We start from the raw sequence: 15,966 nt of genomic DNA, 5'->3' as shown, positions 1-15,966 counted from the left end.
TTTTAGTATGTGACAGACTGCTCCATGTTCTGCTTGCAGCTCCAGCTTCTTTCCCTGTGGAATTATAATATTTTGGGACACAAATTTATTATGCTCTTAGGAAAATTTGTGTCAAGACTGTAGGCTTACATTTCATGGGCGTGGGACCCATTTTGGTGCTTTGGGCCAGTGTGGTCACCTTTGTTCATTGCTATGAGCAGGGAGAATATGTAGGGAGTTACACATGTATCATGGCAGGGCTCTTCGAGAAAAATAAGCCCTGAAGAGTATTTCACAAAAAACCTGATCTACCATTATCCAATTTACTGTGACCTTCAGATTATGAGAAGAATCTGTCATACAGGAATGCTGCTTAGAACTGGACTTTGAATTTTGGGCCCAACTCTGTGACTTAATCACAAAATCCCTCTTAAATTATACTGAGCTTTGTTACAGAAGGACTTCATTTACTGTTGTCAGTGCTGAAATAATAGTCAGTAGAGTTCTGTGAAGCTGTCCTGCACCATAACCTCAGTTATTTAGGGCATTGCTCTTCCCATGTTAAACCCAACTTATTTGGGCTTACTGTGTGTGAATGAAACGGATATCAACAGGCATATTTAAGAACCCTTTTTATTCCTGTCAGCTGAAAATTTTGTCTGTCACAAAAGGATTGGAAAGAAAGAAAAGCCAAACCCAGTTTCTAAATGCTCAGTTGGAGCTGGGGTATAGGGAGGGTTAGAACTGTTCCTTCAATTATGCAGCCTACATGCTGTGTAAAAAGTAGGGCAGAATTTCATGCCTAGAAGATCTCACGAATGAAAGAATAGCTTTACAACTGCTTCATATTCTCAGCATGGATTGTAACACATATTTTTTAGTTGATTTGCAGCCAACATGCTGCTGCCTTAACGATTTTCTTTTAAATCTTGATTATTCAAACATGTCTCTTGCTTTATTCATTAAAGAAAATGTGAAAGTAAAACCACTGAAAAAGAAATGTGTAATAAGGAAAAGAACACCATATTCAGTGTACTGTTTTAAGTATCTTGAACACCTGACTGAGCATTAAAATCCCCTGTAGAGCCATAGCATGTACTCTGCCAATTATTTTGTTTATCGTCATTCTCCACAGCATTTCTTATGCCACATTTTGGACAGCAAATTATTTCTATTCATTGTCCTTTAGCAATGAAAACAAGAATAGTGGGTCATCCTTTTGAGCATTTTTGTGATTTTAATTTCCAGTTCTCAAATATAGACTCTCCTTGGAAACATTATTAACATTATCTAGTATTTTTTTCCATCCTCATGGGGTTTTCTCTAATTGTCAGTCTAGTCGCCTTGTGAGTACACTCTGTACAAAGGATGACCCAAAGGTCTAAAGCCATATCAAAACCTAATAACTGTGTTATCTGAGAGCTTCTGTTTTATTATATTAAAGCCTTCTCACCACTTTTCCCCTCCTTGTTGTTGTTCATATTTGAGCACGTAGGTGTTTGCCCAGCTGCTGTCTGGTGGCTCTAATCTATAGAGAAGACTGCTTTACGCTCCTGTCTGCCTCAAAAGTGGTGATAGTTTCTTTTCAATGGGGCTCTTGCTGCTGTGACTGACAACTTCAGTATGAGATACTTACCTAGCTCAACATAGCCCGCAGGCGGTGTGGAAACCTCATGGGTATAAGGTGTAGAAGCCACAGTGTGGTGGTAGAAGGGGAGGTTTAGGAGACAATAGAGGAAAACATTACTCTGCATCTTTGTTGCCTCCTGTTTGGGTGAGACTTAGTTCTGAAATACAAAATGCCAAATGTCTTGCAAGTCTTTTACCCAGAAGATGACCTGTCTTTCAGACAGTCTGGAAACACGTTGAAAAAGTCCTCTTTATGATAAGAGAAGCAGCAGCTGCATTGAAAGACTTCTTAAAACATCTTGCATGTCTTTTCACCTGCACTGTTCCTGAATGCACTAACTTTATTTTTAACACCCTACAAAAAGTAGGATGTTACCATTGCCTTCCATTTAACACAAGCTTCGGGGGGAGTTTCACAAGTTTGAAGTGACAAGGGCTTGTAGGTAATGAGGGATAGTTGGGCATATTTTAGAACTACGGGAAGGCTTAATTACATTACTGTGTATGTACTATAACCAATGCATCATTATTGTGTAGCAATAGCTTATACAATGTGACCAAGTAGTCTATTTCTGTATATATTCTGAGGCAAGATCTAAATTCTTGCCTTGGAGTCAAGAACTTTGTCTAAGAAAGGACTGCAGGGTTTAATCCATTAAGAAGATAATGTCACCAGTACACGAAGGGAAAATTTCCATGTCTTTGTTCATTTTCAGGCAACTACACATTAAGAGTTGACTGCACCCCTCTTCTCTACAAACTGGTGTATAATCTGACAAAAGAGGTACAGAATCAGAGTATGTTATTTGTGACTTTCTAAGAATGTAAGACTGCAAGTTTATTGGATAAAATTGGGTTATTGAATAATATCGGATTTATCTTATTGCTGTGCTGGAAGAATCCCAATCCTACCAAAATCAATAGCAAAACATCCCATCAGTGGTACACAGTCCAGGCTCACAGTTCCTTAGTATTCTTAGAAAAGTTGAAATGTGTCACTGACATTAGTCAAATATTATTTGTAATATATAGTAAAAATAATAAAAGCAAGATAATAAAACACTTGAGCAAGACCGATTCTCTAAAGTGATAAGCATTCAAGGAAATAAATTGCATTTTAAATTTCCATTTCTTGTGCAAAAGAGAATCTATTCATTTTCACATTGGCTAGCTACCATTTTCTCTCTCTCTGCTCTGCCTGAATCTCCTTCATATCTCGCTGAGCCCCTGAAATACTGTGATAAATATTGAAGGAACGGGCAGATTTTGTAACAGGCCAGATGTATGGCTTTGCATGATTACAAGTGGTCTAATCATGTCTCCTTTGCTTTCACCTCTCAGGATGAATTATCATAAAGCTGAAAGAGTGTGGTCCACTAAAGCATGAAACATCATTGGCCGTATGAAGAGTTAACCAGTTAGGCACTTAGCATGAGCCATTGTCACTATCTTCAGGCCTGGATTCATCTCAATTAACAGAAGACATCTCTGCCTAACTTAGGCAATGTAGGATCCCTTTAAAGGCAGTGAGGTAGAAGTAGGTACCTTTAGGATGAGATTCATTTGACCAAATGTGGATGTCCACTCTTGTACATACAGAACTCTTAAACTGTTTTCCCCTGATATTAAGGGAGCCCAAGTGCTTTGGTCCAGTGTAAAAATCTACGCTGTAACTGTACTTGGTAGGATGACTCCAGCTATTAGTCTCCCATCCCATTAGATGCATTCATCTTGAGTCAAATGCAGTACACTTTCTTTTAACACTGGAAATGCCTTAGTTTGAATCTGGGGTGGTTTATCTATGCTATTCCCATATTTTTCTTTTCTTTTCTACATTTTATTTTCTTATCAACTCTTTCTATCTTACTCTTTCTTCCTTGTGGGTGAAGCAGCCGTGCTTGTTCAAATGTTAGCTGTGACACTTCACACACTGAAGGGCATTCTGTTTCACCTGGAAAAATTTCCCTAGTGCTGCAGGGCCCTGGATAAAATAAGTTACTTTCTATCTGCAGCAAGCCACTTACCCAGGGATACATTTTTTCAAGATAAACAAAGTAAAAAAAATGCTCTGGGCTAAATATAGTACCTCACTCTTGATCCTAAGACAAATTTTCAACTATTGCTGGGTTTGAAAAAAAATTCCGTTAAAGTACCATATGAAGTACTTGAGACTGGATTTTTTGAAAATTTTCCTATTCAGTGTTATTTAATCTTTTAACAGTAGATGTATAATATAAACAATAGAAAGTGTGACAACTATTCCCTAATTCCATGCTGTTTCCTTGCTAAAAAGCTCCTAGAAGTACATTGTATTCATGCATATTCATCATAGCCTCATTCGTAAAGGAGATTATTTTACAGTAGAGAGTTGTCAGTGAAAAGTCTGACTATTCCCTGAACTCCTTAAAGCCACTGTTGGTACAACTTAGATATTTTTTTTTCTTGTTAGCTTGTTATAGACAAAACCCACAACTACTTTTTCTTTTATGTTGTTCCACAGAGCAGGATTCTGCAACAACATTCTGATTGTCTGCTGTTCTCTGCTTTCTGTACACAGCTGAGGAGCACTTTCCTCAGTTTGCTTTTATCATATTGTCTCTGTCCGAAGAACCTCATCTGAAATCCTTTTTTTCTTTTTAGTATTTTTTTTTTCTATCTTGCTAAATACATTTGAGACACTCCTTGCCACATATCTTTAGGGGAGGGTTTTCCTCTTTTTTTTACTGCTAAATCTGGGATTGCCTCTCATCTTTTTGAAAAATAAAATCACAGTTCAATTTTTACAGTGATTCAACACTGAAGTTTTCATTTCCAAACCATCTTTAATTTACTACTGTTGGTGTGCCACCAGTGACCTTCAGTGATCCATAAATCACAGGCTGCGAATCCTTTCTCTAGAACATACTCTTTTGAACTTTTCTGCAAGATCATTCATAGAGATTGTTGGAATTTTTCTAAGGAAAGAGGTTTTGATGGACCCTTGGAGAGAAGTCAGGGATACCAAAGGGTGTTTGCTGAAGGACCTCTTCAAACTAGGACACGATTTTTGTTGGCATATCTTTCAAGGAGTTCTGCATTTAAGTGTGGTCCTCAGCATACAGATGGGACATTTAGCTTTTGAAAGTCTTTTTTGTCCCTGCTCTACTGCTAGGCTTTAGACAATTGGTCACTACCAGCCAGCATCTGCAATAGTTCAATTCCCTGTTCTGATCATCACCTCTTACTTTGTATTTATACTTAAAAGAACTCTGCATCTTCCCTTGAAGTAGCAGTAAGCTTATGCTGATTCTAGATTTGGATCTAAGTCAGGGCAAATAATATGTTTTACTAGGCTCTCAGTGCTGTATGAAAAAGCTGGCCAATGGGTTTTACATAACCACAGCTGTCAGAATAACGTCTCTGCCAGAGCATGGAGTACTTTAACTCCCATATGTCAGAGTTCAGCTTGCTCTTATTAATGTGCCATTTTCAATTTAGCCCTAGAACTTGAACAAAGTGCCCTGAAAATGACAGCAGCCAAGCAGTTACTTCAAAAAGTTGTTATTTTTCTGCTAGCTTCTGACATAATTTCAGAGGTCAGAACTCCTTGGATTTTCAATTTGGAGTCTGTATATTTGTCAATGCAGAATTTAAGTCTCGACAATACTGTGGGACCATGTATCTAGGCATGAACATTCATGCTTTGTATTTTGGGGGGAAAAAAATATCCCAATCCTCTGCACACCATAACTAATCCTTATTTAAAGGACCATGTCTATTAAAGATTGTTTAAGTGTAGATGGAGACCAGGGCCAGAGTCTTGATTTATTTTTACCTCTGCCACAGATTTTCTAAGAGCCTTGGTCAGCTAATTTTATACTCTTTCATAGTTTTCCCACATGTATGATGTCTTTATTATAACTTATCTTTTCCATCTTCATTATGTAGCTTTTTTATTTTTTTTGAAGGTAAGGGTGGGACCTACATTTGTACGTACAGTGTCTTGCACAATGGTGCTCCAGTCTTGGTTAAGTCTCTTTGGCACTGCTGTAATATAATTAATGATAGCCAGGGGAGGTTTAGGTTGGAAATTAGGAAAAATTTCTTCACAGAAAGGGTAGTCAAGCATTGGAACAGGCTGCCCAGAGAGGTGGTGGAGTCACCGTCCCTGGAAGCATTCAAAAAATGGGTAGATGTGGCACTTTGGGACATGGTTTAATCTAGTCTACCCTTGATTGGTTTAGTGTGGACTTGGTAATGTTAGGTTAATGGATGATCTTAAAGGTCTTTTCCAACCTAAATGATTCTATGATTCTATGACTGGTTTTGACCCTTCCTTCTAGCACAATTCTTTTGTACCCTTCCTATAGGAAAAAGCAGTCAAATTTCAGCTCAGCCTGTTGAGAGAATATTGCTGCTGTGTGGGCCAAACCTCCACAGGCTGTCACCTCCCCTTTCCTGCTGAAAGAAAAGCAGCTGGGGCATCCTGGCTGCTGGAGGAGCTCCCTAGTGCTATATATGCTGTTGTGTGTGTACATACACAGAGCTATAATAAGGTGGTAAGAAGTCCCAGAAATCCCCAGGATCCACTTTCCCCAGAAGTGGATGAGCTCCAGCTAGTGTCCTTGAGCTTTTAACCTGTTATTCCCTACTGTCTATGGTTGATTCCTGAGATGCTCTTCATTCATGGCTGGGATCCATAAATATATGTAACAAATGTAAATATGCACTTCCTTGCATGCAGCAATGCTATTGGTTAATAATGATGCAGATAGCTGTAAAGGTTTCCTTTGATACTAAATTGAGTTAGAGGTACTTCCAATGAGATTATAATCTTTTCCTCTCCAGATTTTAAGCCCTGATGAGGGTTATGAAAATAAGTCTCTCTATGAGAGTTGGCTTGAGAAAGATCCTGCAACTGAAAATAATAGCTATCCCAGGTAAGTTGTTAATCTGTTTTTTCTTTCCCAGTATTTTCCTCATATCATAGGATGGCTACTCTCCAGAATTTTTCAAGATATGCTATTGATGACAGCAATACAAAACCTTGTAGTACAAGGTGACTCTCTAGCAATATCTTTTAAAGTAAAATAAAATAAAATTTTATGACTTCTCTTTAATGATGGTGACATCTATGCCTGCTATAAAATGAAACCTCACACTTTTTAAAGGCCTTTTATTAGTAGAAAAGCAATTTGGAAAGCAATCAAAAAAAGACTAGGGCAGGGAAAAAGTTCAAAATATAGTTTAGTCACCCTACTAGATGAGATAATATCAAAATTGTTAGAATAAGCAAATGCTCAGTTGAAAGAAACTGCCTAGAGTGGTAATTAAAAAGCTCTTGTGATACTTATTGTTTGTTTATACAATGATTGTAAACTCATTTAATGTAAACATTACAAATCTATATCTGAAGGTATTAAAACTTCATATTAGAAGGTATTGAAACTCCAAAACACTGTTTGAGCCTGTGACTTATAGGGCTAAATCTTATTCACAATGTGGCATTACTCATGGAAGGTAAATAGAACTGCCCCCTTGTGTGATTTGAACAAAATGTTCTGCATGTATTACCCTGTCTTTCAGGCCTTGGTGAGATGAGCTTCTAGATTCATTAGACTCACTGAGATTTCTGCCTTTTGAAAAAGCTACCAGATCTGACCTTTCTCAGTTGATACAAATAGTTCCTTGCAGAAATTTATACTAATGGAAGAACTGTAGCTGGGTTATTTTCCTTTTTTAGCTGAGAAACACCAATTATTCACCAGGCTAGACATATAAACGTAGAACTTAATATAAAACTTAAATAGATATTTGAAAATACTTAGAATATTACATCTGTCTGTATTGTTCTTTTCCTCGGTCTTGCCACACCTACCCAGCAGATGGCAACATTTACTTGTAAGTAACAAATGCTAGTTGTGTCTTCTGCAGTAGAAATTGTTTATCAGTCTTTTGATTCTACTGTGGAATATGCTAAGTATGTAAACACATCTGTCTTTACATATATTGTTGCCCAATTCATATTAGTTTGGAAATAGATAATTAATGTTTTAAGTGCAGAGACATGTCTGATACAATTTTATGGCTCTTGTGCATACTGTGTACATATTTTTTTAAATGTGATCAGTGTCATAAGCAGGATTGCTATCTTTAAAACATCTTCCTACTAATATTGGATACTGAGTTAGTGTAATGGAATAAAATCAGTTAGAGTAGTTAAGCTTGCCACTCGTCTAGTCTCTGATCTTACTAGTGTCCCTGATGTGCCCCCCAGAAGAATTGACCTCCATTTCTTCGAAAAATCTGCATTTTGCATAAATTACTACCATAACTATAAAGTAGGTGCTCTCACTAAGATGTTGTCTTTTCTACATGTAGAATAAACAAACTGGGATCAGGCAGTGATTTTGAAGCTTACTTTCAGCGACTGGGAATTGCATCAGGCAGAGTCCGTTATACCAAGAATAGGGTAAGTCTTCCAGATTGCTTGAAGAATTTTGATAGCACTGAGCAGTCATCTTTTAAAAGTATTTATTCACAATTAATAAAAAAGCTTCAAAGAATCTTTGACTGGTTTGTATATCAGTGCTATTTCTTAATTTAGCAAGAAACCTAAATGTTTGGAGAATAAAACATGTTACCATGGTGTGTATATTCTATAGGCTGTCAAGTTCACAGAGAGGTATTTATAGAATCTGATTGGAGGTGTATATTTCATTCCACTATACTATTAGTAGGCCCCTTAATGTACAAATCTTCCTCGACTGTGTTCAGAAATAGTTACACAAGATAAAAAGGGGCCATGATCAAGGACTCCTGCTATCCAAAAGCCCAAACTGTTTTCACTTTTCATGAAGGCAATCTCTGTACAATGGAACTGAAGGCAGGTCTGTGTAGATAGAGAGAAGGAAGCCTGCTCACTTAATCTTGTGCAACAGTCCATGGATTCAGGTTGGTTTAGTTTCTTAAAATGAACACAGAAAAATGGAAGGATAGTAAATTGTGTTTTGTAGCAAATAGCTTTTTTGATTTGGAAACTGTGCAAAACATCATAGCCGTTACATGATCAATACATCCCTTAACTGCAGCTAGAATACAGGGCACTGACAAATTTGCTTGCTCTTTTTCAGAAAGCAGACAAATTCAGCAATTATCCTGTTTATCACACTGTGTATGAGACCTTTGAGTTAGTGGAAAAATTTTATGACCCCACCTTCAAGAAACAGCTAACAATTGCCCAGTTACGAGGCAAGCTGGTTTATGAACTTGCAGATTCCCAGGTCATTCCATTCGACTGTAGAGATTATGGAGAAGCCTTAAAAGGATATAGCAATAAAATTTATAAATTGGCCAAGAAACATGAAGAACAGCTGAAAACTTGCAAAGTATCATTTGGTGAGTAATAGCCACAACAGTATATCTTAACTGCATCAATTAGAATTATGCAAGGACACGATATATCTATTATAGCTCTGAAATTGAATTCCTTACTTTCCTGTTTCAATTCTGCCATCATAATAAAGATCCTCCATTTTTTTTTTCTAAACATAACACAGGTTTAACACATTATAGATGTGAGGGTTATAGATGGGAGGGTTATAATAATTTCATGTATATTACTAGTTTTGGGCATTATTGCAGTGCTCACAAGCCATCATGGAAAACAATCAAATGCAGAACAAAAAGACAGTATCAGCCTGCTTCTCACTTTCTTGCTTAAAAAAGAAGTTAAACATTGATGGCAACTGCCTGGAACTTGGGAGACACAGGTGCCCATTCCTCCTCAGCCAAAGACTTCATCTGACCTTGGGAAACTTGCGTACTATCTGTCTCAGTGCCTGGGTACCACTTTTTGGCAACAGAAGTATTTCTCTAACTCTTCTGCATAAATACATCCCTTTGTTCAGCATTTGAACACATTGCAATGAAGCATATCAAAGAGGTCAGAAGCAGCAGAGTGCTCTGGATCCCAGGCTAGGATAGCTTCCACAGCCATTTTCTTTCTCTCCCTCTCTCTCTCTTCTTTCTTTCTTTCTTTCTTCTTGCCTCATTCACCCCTTGTGTTTCTGTATCAAGAAGGATTTTCAGTCAGTCCTAATTAACTTGGTATCTCACGGACCCATGGTTTAGAGACATAAACAAGCCTTTTGGAGATGCAGTACTCTTGGGTTGTGTGAAACATTAGAAGTAACTCAAATCAGATCCTCATTTGGGGAAAATTAAAAATGACGTTTAAAACTTCATGTAATGGCTTAAGTGAAAAATTCTTGACCCTTTTGAAAAAACACCCGTTTTTCTAAAAAGGCCACTTGAGACAGAGGAAGCCTTGGGTGATGGATCATCTGGTCTGAGCTTTTGCATAACACAAGGATTTATTTCAGTATGTTCTTGTGTTTACTGCAGCATATCTTGCAATAAAACATTAAATCTGGCATTTCTTTTTGCACTAGTAGAACATCTATCAAAATTTGTGTTAAATCATTTATTTTCATTGAGTTTCTTTCTCATTTCAGCTTAGAAGTTGCCCAAACTACCTTCTGACCAATGCACGTATTTTTCTTCCTAGAGTCTAGAAGCAATATTTTTTTAGCTTTTCCCCCCCCCAAATATCACTTAATCCTCTCCTTAATAACTTTATAGGTGTGTCACTTTGACTAGTTTTTTACAAGGCAAGTTTTTCAGTCTTTTCATTATTTTCATGGCTCTTCTCTGATGCCTGATCAGTTTTAAATTATTTCTTAAATAAAACTATAATTTTATATACATTTATATACATTTCAGCTGCTCCTCTGCAACAATGAAGGCTACAAACAGGTCATGAAATATGTACTTGTAGCCATATGCTATCAGGAACTAATGTTTGCAGGAAAAAAAAAAAGAAATGTTGTGATATTTTCTAAAATAACCAACACTGAAAGCACTGAATAGCTAGTGAACATGAGCACAAATTCTCTTACATATTTTCAGATGACCTTTCTTTTTTAGTCTTAAGTCCCCTCCTACTGCTTCTGAAATATAATCTGTTGCCATGACATAACCATGATGTCAGCAGGGCAGAACTCTGTCCTCTGGCAAACATAACTGTTGTCATGCTGTGGACAAGTGTAAATTCTCACCCTCACAAGGTGACATGGGTCTGTCTATATTGCAGTCTGTAAACAGGCTGCATACATAAAATCTGTGCCTCTAATTATGTAAACTAAAGAAAAATATTAATACAAGAACAAGCAAGTGTAGGCTGACAATGAATAAATAAGTTTGCTAGAAATAGAAGAGCGAACGAGACTGCAGAACAGCTTTCAATACGAGTCCTGGGAACAGAAAGCCTATCACACTAAATAGTGTGATAAATTTATAAACAGTGAAGGGCCATAGTTGCTGATGGAGGACTGGATTTAGGACATAACCTGATCTTGTGCCCCATATTCCTGTACAATCAAAGAGAGGGTATTCTCGTTTACCTAAAGTTTTCTGAAACTTGTGGGAAAAATGTACAAGTTGTAAATCTTCCTTCTTTGTAATTGAGTTGAATATTGGTAAGACCAGAAGTTCTTCTCCTCATAACATCCATCTTTTCCTTATTCTACAAAAATTAGTTGTATAAATTGATACTTTCCCCAGGTCTGTATTAAATAGACCCTTCCACAGGACAATCAACACAGCCGATATTGTCATTAAAAGAAAAGCCTACTGTTTCTTTGGCTAAATTATTCCACATAGTTTGGATGTTCTGCCAGGGATAGAGCAGGAAAGAGCAACTGACTGACCTGCCAGCCTGACTGCACATAGTCAGGCGTAACAAGTAAAATCCTGGGTAACAAGTAAAAGCAGCACTGTGGGAGGGGTCATGGCAGAGACACCTCGTATACTGTAACTCTAGCCCACGTGTGGAGCAAGAGCGGGACATGCCTACTTCAATCTATCTTGTCTATCACTGTGTTCCATGACAGTTGTGTCTTTTATGCCTCATCTAATACTATTCAATACACATATCACACTATTCTGTTATGATATGAATGGGAAATAATGTTCCAAGAAATCATGTCCTGCTGTCTTTCCACAGCCTGCTGGAAGAGCTGGTGTTTTTGATGTCAGGCTTTTTATACCTAAATGTTACAGTGCATCCCTTTGTTAAAAAGGAAACTGCAGAGTTCTCCATTTGCAATGCCAGCCAGTCTTTTCCTTGCCAGGCAGAGGGAAGATGTGTACTTGTGAAAGCTTTATCAAGCATTCTACTTTATTGTTGGCCTTGTTGAACAAGGTCTTTGCCTATTACTGCTAGTAATGCAGTAGTACTGCTAGTACTGCTAAAGTCTGCACTAGGGAAACTAATGAATAATGGAAAGACAACAAAATTATTGCAATCATATCAGCAAAACAAATATATTTTTTTTCCCACTGGGCAACTGAATACTGGGCTCAGCAGATACTCTGAAGTTGTTCACAAAAAGCCCTTCCTTTTCCAGATCCTCTCTTTTCTGCTGTGGTGAACTTCTCAAAGGCTGCTGCTGAATTTCACAGGAGACTTGAACAAGTTGACAAGAAAGAGTAAGTCTGAAAAACAAAAATTTTTTTAATATATATATATATATTTATATCTTCCTTAGGTACCCAGGGTGGCAGTTCTTTCTTTCCAGTGACTACACATGGAGTCTTTCTGATTAGTGTAGAATAGAGCCCTTGAACTCTGAGACCAGCAGTATCTGCTAAGATAAATTCTGCTTCCTGTGATGAATAGTATCAGCTGTAGAGCTTACTACTAGTATCAGCTTGTCATTAAAATTATTGTAATATATGGGAAGGCAGGTAGCAGTGAAAGTTAAAGTTGGACTGAGCTCTGTATTTAGACACCTACACTTGAGTGTTGTAGGTGATGCCAGAATTTGTACTTTCAGCACACCTCAAGGAGACATGATGATGCTTCAGAGCATCTCAGACATAGAATCATAGAAAGGTTTGGGTTGGAAGGGACCTTAAAGATCATCTAGTCCAACCCCCCCCCTGGCATGGGCAGGGACACCTTCCACTAGATCAGGTTGCTCACAGCCCCATCCAACCGGGCCTTGAACACTTCCACGGACGGGGTATCCACAGCTTCTGGGAAACCTGTTCCAGTGCCTCACCACCCTCATAATGGAGAATTTCTTCCTTATATGCAATCTAAATCTACCATCTTTCAGTTTAAAGCTATTAACCCTCGTCCTATTACTACATGCTCTTGTAAAAAGTCCCTCTATTGTAGGCCTTTCTTGTAGGCCCCCTTCAGGCACTGGAAGGGTCTCCCCAGAGCCTTCTCTTCTCCAGGCTGAAAAAACCCAACTCTCTCAGCCTTTCTTCATAGGAGAGGTGCTCCAGCCCACAGATCATTTTTGTAGCCCTCCTCTGGATTCACTCCAACAGGTCCATGTCTTTCCTGTGCTGAGGGCTCCGGAGCTGAACACGGTACTCCGGATGGTGTCTCACGAGAGCAGAGTAGAGGGGCAGCATCACCTCCCTCGACCTGCTGGTCATGCTTCTTTTGATGCAGCCCAGGACACAGTTGGCTTTCTGCGCTGCAAGTGCACATTGCCAGCTCATGTTGAGCTTCTCATCAACCAGCACCTCCAAGTCCTTCTCCTCAGGGCTGCTCTCAATCCGTTCTCCATCCAGACTGTATTCGTGCTTGGGAATTCCCCACTCCATATGCAGGACCTTGCACTTGGCCTTGTTGAACTTCCTGAGGTTCGCAGAGGCCCACCCCTCAAGCCTGTCAAGGTCTCTCTAGATGGCATCCCTTCCCTCCAGTGTGTTGGCTGCACCACACAGCTCAGTAGCATTGGCAAACTTGCTGAGCGTGCAGTCAATCCCACTGTCCATGTTGCCAACAAAGATGTTAAACAGCGCCAGCCCCATATGATCCATATGATCCAAGGACCCTATGGGACTCCCATCCCTCTGAGTGCAGTGGCTGGAGGCCAGGTGCTCCTAGGCACCTAGTATGGTACCAGATAGTTGTGTTTAAGCAACTGAATCCCATCCTTACTATGTTACTGTATAGATTAGAGTGGCAGTTGGGACACTTGGCTTATGGGTGGACACCAAAATCTAGGTATCGTCATCTTGACCTAAATCTCAGTCTTCCTCTCCCCTCTGTTAAGTGGGATCTACTAAGCAAGCATCTGACACTCTCAGAAAGTCTCCCATTTTATTTTTTGCATAGTGTGACATCTTGTAGTTGAGTTTTCTAATGCAGAAATCCTAATGCATTAATATAACATGTATTGAATATCTCCATTTGCAAAACCTCATCTTTCTGCAAAACGTAGACCATCTTTGTAATTTTTTTCTGTCCATAGAAGAGGAAAAGTGTTTAAATGAAACTGGGAAGTCATGTTTCCTCATTATGTGAAACGTCTCTGTCTCCATTTTTTGCAGTCCAGTTGCAGTGCGAATCATGAACGATCAGCTGATGTTTATAGAAAGAGCTTTCATTGATCCTCTTGGCTTACCAGGAAGGAAGTTTTACAGGTGAGGCAACAAGTTTCTTGACCAGCAGTCTAAGGCACTGTATTTTGCACGTGAACCCCACCCTAACTGACTGGTCAGTTGAACTAGGCCTTGTACAGGAATTACAGCTCAACACATTCTGGTTTAGGTACAATCCAGTGAGTAGTGGACTTTGTTTATAACCCCCAAGGAGAACTCCCTGGCTGCACCAGTCTTGTGGCGCCTAATTCCTCTTCTTGGGTCTGGCACTCTGTTTTTATTAGCCATCACACTCTGTGACTTTTATTTGCAGGTGTGTAGTACTACTTCTGTTACCGCTTGCTCTTTTAACCTTGTACAAAGTGAGGATTCAGTGGAGAATCAACTGTTTGGAAAGAAAGGAGAAATGAGGGTAGAGTAAAAGGGAGAAGAGGATGAGAAAAGATGTGTAGTGAGGGTCAGGTGAAGAGAGAAGTCCAGAAGTCAGAGCCTGGAGAGATTGACCTTTGAGCACAGGATAGATTAAGGCCCATGAGCTGTGCTGCAAAGATCCATCTGTCCCAGCTTTGGCTGCTTCTATAGATGCTCCTATTAGCTTAAATCTTTAACTAGGTATTCTTGAAGTTTTCTTTCTACAAGCACATACATGGGCCTGGAGAAAGACAATGTTCAGTGCACCACAATACCCTTTATAGAAACCCAGTACATTTATTAGTAACACTTACCAAGAAGCTAGCTTCTAGTGTCAGGTGTGTGACTATCGCACTTTACTCTCTATATCTCCCTTTTCTTAATGACTGGCTATAGCTGACTCACTGATTGATGGCTTTCACACCAAGCCAGAAGTCCCTCAGGCAAGTAGAATTGAGAATCACACTTCCATCCTCCTAGGATAAACTGTTGTTTACGCTTTTGGAAGAATGAAATGGTTGTTTTCTACAGTTCTTCTTCTTGGGGTTTAGGTACAATTTAGAGCTGTCTGTATTTTTTTATTTTTTTACTTGCTTGCGTTTATTAATGTAGTTTTAGTGTTTATTTTGATTTGGGGGGGCCTCTGGCACATCCTGTTTCACAAATGTGCTTTAATACTTCATACAAAAACCATCAATTTAAAAGCAGATCTGCAAGTATTCATTATTAAAAGAAAAAAACCCCCAACAAACCAACTAACAACTAAAACTGATACTTTTCCCCAGTTCTGTTCCAATATAAGCACTTCTTCTCTGAAGAATTCATGGTCAAGAATTCTCCCATAGATTTTTCCCCCCTCTTTTCACATTCCTTTCCCAGATCTGCTGACCATCATTCAACTGCATAGTTATTTTCAAGGTTTCTGTTCCACTTCTCATTTTACACCCATAACTGGTTTTATTCCCTGTTCTGGACCACCACATTAGTTCAACAGGTTTATTGAACTCCCATTTTCAAAAAAAATTAACATGGTTTCATTCCTAATTAGACAAATACATCATCTCTTCCCAAGAGGAAGGCTACCTGTCCTAAATGTGTGCCCTTTCCCATAGATTTTGCCCTTGGGCTGCTTCCTCCTATCCTTTCAAAGACAGTTCCAGCCAAATTTCCTGCGCATTTAGTAAATTCTGATCTTCAGAGGATTCATAGTTGCTTTATGTAGCACATATACCATTCCCTACAATGCACACTCACACTGTTAATGATTATTTTATTTAGTATACCTACATTTTTTCCTTCTTTCCCCGCAGACATGTCATCTTTGCTCCAAGCAGTCACAACAAGTACGCTGGAGAGTCCTTCCCAGGGATCTATGATGCCATGTTTGATATTGAAAGCAAAGCAGATCAGCATGAAGCCTGGGAAGAAGTAAAGAGGCAGATTTCCATTGCAGCCTTCACTGTGCAGGCCGCAGCAGGGACACTGAAAGAAGTAGCATAG

The 15,966-nt window shown here is 38.9% G+C and overlaps 1 protein-coding gene across 1 annotated transcript in view; it reads left to right on the top strand.

The window, feature by feature from the left end:
- The window catches only part of NAALAD2 (N-acetylated alpha-linked acidic dipeptidase 2), a 32,592-nt gene extending 16,626 nt beyond the window's left edge, over window positions 1-15,966 (top strand). Inside the window, exons 13-19 of the mRNA XM_075706624.1 lie at window positions 2,325-2,392; window positions 6,436-6,527; window positions 7,969-8,059; window positions 8,721-8,985; window positions 12,057-12,138; window positions 14,005-14,097; window positions 15,777-15,966. Coding sequence (XP_075562739.1) covers window positions 2,325-2,392; window positions 6,436-6,527; window positions 7,969-8,059; window positions 8,721-8,985; window positions 12,057-12,138; window positions 14,005-14,097; window positions 15,777-15,966 — 881 coding nt within the window. The remainder of the gene's footprint in view (window positions 1-2,324; window positions 2,393-6,435; window positions 6,528-7,968; window positions 8,060-8,720; window positions 8,986-12,056; window positions 12,139-14,004; window positions 14,098-15,776) is intronic.

This window comes from Pelecanus crispus, chromosome 1, assembly GCF_030463565.1.
Source record: "Pelecanus crispus isolate bPelCri1 chromosome 1, bPelCri1.pri, whole genome shotgun sequence".
Taxonomy (NCBI): Eukaryota; Metazoa; Chordata; class Aves; order Pelecaniformes; family Pelecanidae; genus Pelecanus; species Pelecanus crispus.
The sequence above is the reverse complement of the archived record's forward strand: the minus strand, read 5'-3'. Positions and strand labels throughout refer to the sequence as shown.